The following is a 6,000-nucleotide window of genomic DNA, read 5'->3' on the forward strand; positions in this document are numbered from 1 at the left end:
CTTCAACTACTTCTACTACTACTGCTGCGGCTTCTACTTCTAATACTTCTTCTATTACTACTAGTACTACTACTACCGCTAATACTACAACTACTACTATTTGTACTACTACTGCTTCTACTACTACTACTACTGCGGCGGCTTCTACTTCTACTACTACTATAACCTTTACTCCTACTACTACTTCTACTACTACTACTACTACTACTACAGCTGATACTACTACTACTACAACTACTTCTACTACTTCTAATAATACTGCTTCTGCTACTACTACTACTACTTCTACTACTAGTACTACTACAACTTCACTTCTAGTACTACTAATACCACTACTACTACTACTACTACTACTACTACTACAATTATACTACTACTACTACTACTACTATTGCTGCTGCTAACTACTACTACATGTACTACTACTACTGTTGCTACTGCTGCTGTTGCTGCTACTACTACTACTACTACTACTACTACTACTTCCATTACTACTACTACTACTACTTCCACCGTCTACCGTTACTAGCCCTACTAGCGCTATTACTTCTAGTACTACTACTACTACTACTACTACAACAACAACACAACAACAACTACTACTACTACTCATACTACAACTGCTACTGCTTCTACTACTTCTACTACTACTACTACTACTACTACTACTACTACTACTACTACTACTTTTTCATTTAGGACTACATGTTCTACTTATTTCATTTAGGATGCTGCAGGACAGGAAAAGAGAAAACAGAAACCTAGCGGCCGTCATACTATGTACAAGCTACATATCGGATGGCGCCATTACTGTCAAGGTGACTTTAGACAAATTACATCAAGACGAGGTGGGGGCATTCGGAAGATGGAATATAATATAACGGAGCCTCAGTCAGTGGAATCAATAATTGAAGTCGGCAAACGCTTATTTTTTCCGAATGGAAGAAATTCTTTTGGAAATTTAAATGATATGGAAGTGAATTTAACTAATTACAGCGGTGAGAAAATTGAACGCTTCTGCAATATAGATGAACAACCGTGTACATTTCAAGAATTTTTGAAGTCAACAGGAAGGTACTCGTCTCAATTCCATGTTTATCTTTCGACGAAAAGCATTACCTATGATAAAATAAAGCCACTGGAAGAAACAAGTGAAACGAGTTATCTTGCCAACAGGAAGACAATACAAGGACTGCATGTACAGTATACTAAGAATGAAACATCAGAATATTCAGGAGACACCTCAATTATCACATGTCATAGCACAAAACAATGCAGGGAATTATCAGGTATTCCTGATGACATAGACGATTACGACCCTCTTGAAGATGGTTATAATGTAACGTATCTGGCTGTAAATGATAAGGTTTACATGGAGCGAACTTCGTCTGGCCTCAGTTTTCCACAAGACGTCGCTGGACAAGACAGTGCATATATATTTCATGGACCTAATGAGATATGTGGAATGAATGAAGGCAAAGTCGTTTTAGGCGTAGTAACAAACTGTTCTGAAAACGTTAATTACACATGGTATAAGGATCAAAGCATATATGCAGCAGGGATTAATCTCATGTTGATACATACAAATGACACTGGTGTCTATAATGTAAAATGCCAAGTAGGCGAAACGTTGTACACCTTTTGAAGAGAGTGTTGAAATAGCTTTGCCCGCAACTACAGATAGATATGACATGGATATGCGAATCGACAGCGAGGTTACTGAAAATCTGAACACCACACACTTTGGCATAACTGCTGATTTGAAAGATTGCGTTTCTAATACAGCAGCTACAGATTCTAGCCTAGACATGGTTACACAAACGTTTATTGAAACAAGTGATTTGGGTGAAAATGATGGTAAAGGTACACACAGTTTAACAACAACAACTTTTATCTGTGACAAAGATGGCACATGTGCAAATGCTGTATCAGCAGCTTGTGAAACAAGTGTATTCTGTGAAAAAGACGGCATAGGTGCAAACGCTGTTTCAACATTTCTTGAAACAAGTGTAATCCATGAAAGAGATGCCACAGGTGCAAACGCTGTTCTTACATTTCCTGAAACAAGTGTAATCCATGAAAAAGATGGCACAGGGGCAACTGCTATTCCAACAATTCCTGAAACAATTCCTGAAACAAGTGCAATGTGTGTAAACAATGGTACAGGAACAAATACTATTTCGACAATTCCTAAAGTAGATGTAATCTGTGAAAAAGATGGCAAATGTTCAAAGACTGTTCAGACAATTCCTGCAACAAGTGTAATCTTTGAAAAAGATGGTTCAGATGCAAACACCGTTTCAACAGGTTATTTCTGTGAAAAATATGGTGCAGCAGTAAACAAAGCACCAACAGTTACCGAAACAAGTATTTTGATCGAAAATGAGTGTACATGTTCAAATGCTATTTCAACAGTTACAGAAACAAGTTTTTTGGGTGATGTTACAACTGAATTCTTAGATATTTCAACAGGATTTGTGGATTCTGTGGAAACCAGACTGGACAAGGATGAAAATGAAAATGATATTAAAGCTAAGCTTACTGGAAAAAACTCAAGAAAGAGTATGGGTTCTTCTGATAATTTAGTTGCAGAGCAACCACCAGTTAAAAAAGGGTTTACACAGTTGGATGCTAATACTGACAACTTAAATGTAAGGTTTGGAGACTTCAAATTATTGGAAAAAATAGGGGAGGGTGGTTTTGGTGAGGTTTACAAAGGTGAATATTTGGGAACAGATATTGCAGTGAAGAAAGTTAAGATAAAACGCATGAAAGTTGTGAAACAGTCAGTGTTGCAAGAAGTTGTCACAAACAGTCATCTTAGGCATCCAAACATTGTTCTACTGATGGGTTACTCAATCAATACTGACTGTCTCTATCTTCTCACAGAGTTCATTGCAGGTCCAAATTTGGATGATGTGCTTTTTGCTGACAATGAGTACGAATTTACTGTGCCTCAAAAACATGCAGTGGCATTGCAAGTATGTCAGGGTGTAGCATATTTACATAATCATAATCCAATAGTTATTCACAGAGACATTAAGCCTGAAAACATTTTGCTGACGAGAAATTTGGAAACGGCAAAACTTTGTGACATGGGATTGTCTAAGGTGAAGGTAATGAATACCATGACCAAAACAGTTGCAGATCGCAGAGAGACACAGCCAGGAACTCCAGCTTATCAAGCTCCAGAGATTCTTCTGCAAGCTAGGAGAGGCAGAACACAAGCAGATGTTTGGAGCCTCTGTTGTTCATTAGTTGAGCTCTTTACTGCCAAAACCATATGGGACTTGACCAGTGAGGATGATGAAAATGACGACTCTGTCCAGGTTATAATCCGGGCAATGCAAAGAAAGGATATGCCACATGGGTTAAGTAATTTAGACAGGGAGCATACCCTTTCAGTGCAGCTGAAGGCTGTTATTCAGAAGGGCTTATCATACCAGATTGAGGACAGACCGACAGCATTAGACTTTGTAGTTGCGCTAAAACATGAACTTTAAAGAAATGTGATGAGCAGCTCAGGACCATCATGGCCCTCTTTATCAGATTGACGATTGTTTAGAATGCCCTGTGCAATTAGTAATGTACATGTAGCCTCATTTGGCTATTATATTGGAGGTTATTTTCCCTAACACACCTCATATATCGCATAATACTGGTAAGGATTTATATAGATCTTTGTGTTTTGTGTTAAAGATAATTAACGTTTGAGACAAGTGACCTTTATGTTATTCAATAGAAAGACAAAAGGGTCCATTTTCTCATGACGGCAGGTATTTGTTAAAATGAGGTTTCACACAATCCGTTTACACAAAGTTATATCTTTTAACATTATAGATCTGATTTAAAGTGCACTTGTTACATTTGCACACAGTGTAAAACAAGACCAGTTGGCTCTTATAGGAGCCCTTTGATTCAGGTATACAGTGTTTGAAATGTTACCGTTAAAATCGTTAAAATACATGTATACATAGAAATCGTTAAAATACATGTATACAAAATACAACAGTAGACTTGTTCATTAGTTTGTTGCAGATAAATAAAAAGGACCATTAAAAGTTCATAAAAGTTATTACGAGTTATATCCATACATACCTTAGAGACAACCTGTATAAATACCTACTTTTGGAAATCATTTGAACACTATTGAGACTATTCCATGAGAGCTTTTAAAAGTTGTTCTGCAGTCAAAGTCATCGGCATTATTGTAGATGTTGTCAAAGTCTGCATTAGCAATACTCAAACTCTTTGGCTTACATGTATATTGTTTTGTATATTTGATCCTTTCCTCAACACCAGCGCCTCTGGACGCCTCTGAAATATCAGATTTTCGAAAATGAAGCATTTGACTATATGGAGCCTATGCTTGAATTCAAATCATTACTTAAGTTTTAACTTAACTTTAAAAATTGTAAAAGTAGAGACAATGATGAAATGATCTAAAATAAAGCCTGTTGTGGAAAGGGTTCATTTGTACAAAATGCCATTAATTTGTGAAATTCATTGTAGCAATTTGAAACAATTCATTGTAGCAATTTGAAACAATTATGTTACATTAGTTAAACAAGAGTTTGTGAAACACAAATGCCCCCCTAAAAGCAGATATTTCTTTTCTAATGTATGTCAAAGATGGCCAAGATTAAACTTATAAAAAGTAGGTCAAATGTCAAGGTCACAGGTCAAAAAAGTTGGTATGTTTGCATATATCATGTCACAAGCAATATATACCTATAAAACATGAAAAGCCTTGCCATCAAATCACAGTACTGAATGACCTTCACCTTTGACCTACTGACCTCAAAAGAAATAGAGGCCATCTACTCATCATCAAGTACCTCCCTAGCAAATATTAGGACTGTAAGGATGGATGAGTTATTGATCGGAAATCATTTGGTCAGAATTACAGTAATGAATGACCTTGATGACATTGACCTTTGACGTACTGACCTCAAAAGAAATAGGAGTCATCTACTCATCACCCCGAACCTCCCTACCAAATATGAGGACTGTAGGTTTAAGGGCTATGTCATAATTCGAAAATTATATTCCCTGGCCTAAACTGTCTATTCTAATTTGTCAGCCTAGTTCTACGATATCGATAGTAAATATCCAAAACAGTGTTTCTGCAACCTGACAATGTTGAATGGAAGGTATCTGCATAATGTTAGCCTCCAATTACGACTAATTACTACCGGACAAGCTAAAACAATAGCTTCCGGCAGTTGCAGGACATCTACCTCACCCCAGTGGTATCAATAAAAAACTCACTAGATAATATAAGACAGATACACTATCTAGAGTCAACGAGAGTTAGATTTTGTAAAAGAAACTGATATAACCTAGAATCGCACAAAACGACTTTGTAAATAACCAATTTTCTCTTGAAATGTTTGAACTTGACCAAATTTGTTTATTTACAAAGTTGTTACAAAATATAATAAGGGTATTCTACTCATTACCACGAACCTCCCTAGCAAATATGATGACTGGAGATGAAAGAATGGACGAGTTATTGATCGGAAACCATTTGGTCAGAATTACAGTATTAAATGACCTTGATGACCTTGACCTTTGACTTATTGACCCAATAAAAATAGGGGTCAGACCGACCGACAGACCGACCGACATGTGCAAAGCAATATACCCCACTTTTTTCAGAAGGGGGCATAATAAAGTTTTTATACCCCCACAATAGAAATTTGGGGGGGGGGGTATATAGGAGTCACCCTTTCGGTCGGTCGGTCGGTCTGGCGGTCGGTCTACAAAAGTTTGTCCGGAGCATAACTTTAATACTACTGTAGCTATGTTGATGAAACTTCATATGTAGATAGACCTTGATGAGGGGGTAGTGCAGTGCACAAGAACCATCACTATGCTTGCTCTTTTAAAGGAGTTATTCCCCTTTGTTGTTTTTGGTCTTTTGATTTTGTCCGGAGCATAACTCTTATACTTAAGCTGCTAGTTTGATGAAATTTCGTCTGAAGATAGACCTTGATG

The 6,000-nt window shown here is 37.1% G+C and overlaps 1 protein-coding gene across 1 annotated transcript; it reads left to right on the top strand.

The window, feature by feature from the left end:
* The first annotated feature begins 1,691 nt into the window (after positions 1 to 1,691).
* On the top strand, positions 1,692 to 3,503 carry LOC128215310 (uncharacterized). The gene has a single exon (XM_052922011.1). The coding sequence runs from the start codon at positions 1,692 to 1,694 to the stop codon at positions 3,501 to 3,503; it is 1,812 nt and encodes a 603-aa protein (XP_052777971.1).
* The last annotated feature ends 2,497 nt before the right edge of the window (positions 3,504 to 6,000 follow it).

Source organism: Mya arenaria, chromosome 13 (genome assembly GCF_026914265.1).
Source record: "Mya arenaria isolate MELC-2E11 chromosome 13, ASM2691426v1".
Taxonomy (NCBI): domain Eukaryota; kingdom Metazoa; phylum Mollusca; class Bivalvia; order Myida; family Myidae; genus Mya; species Mya arenaria.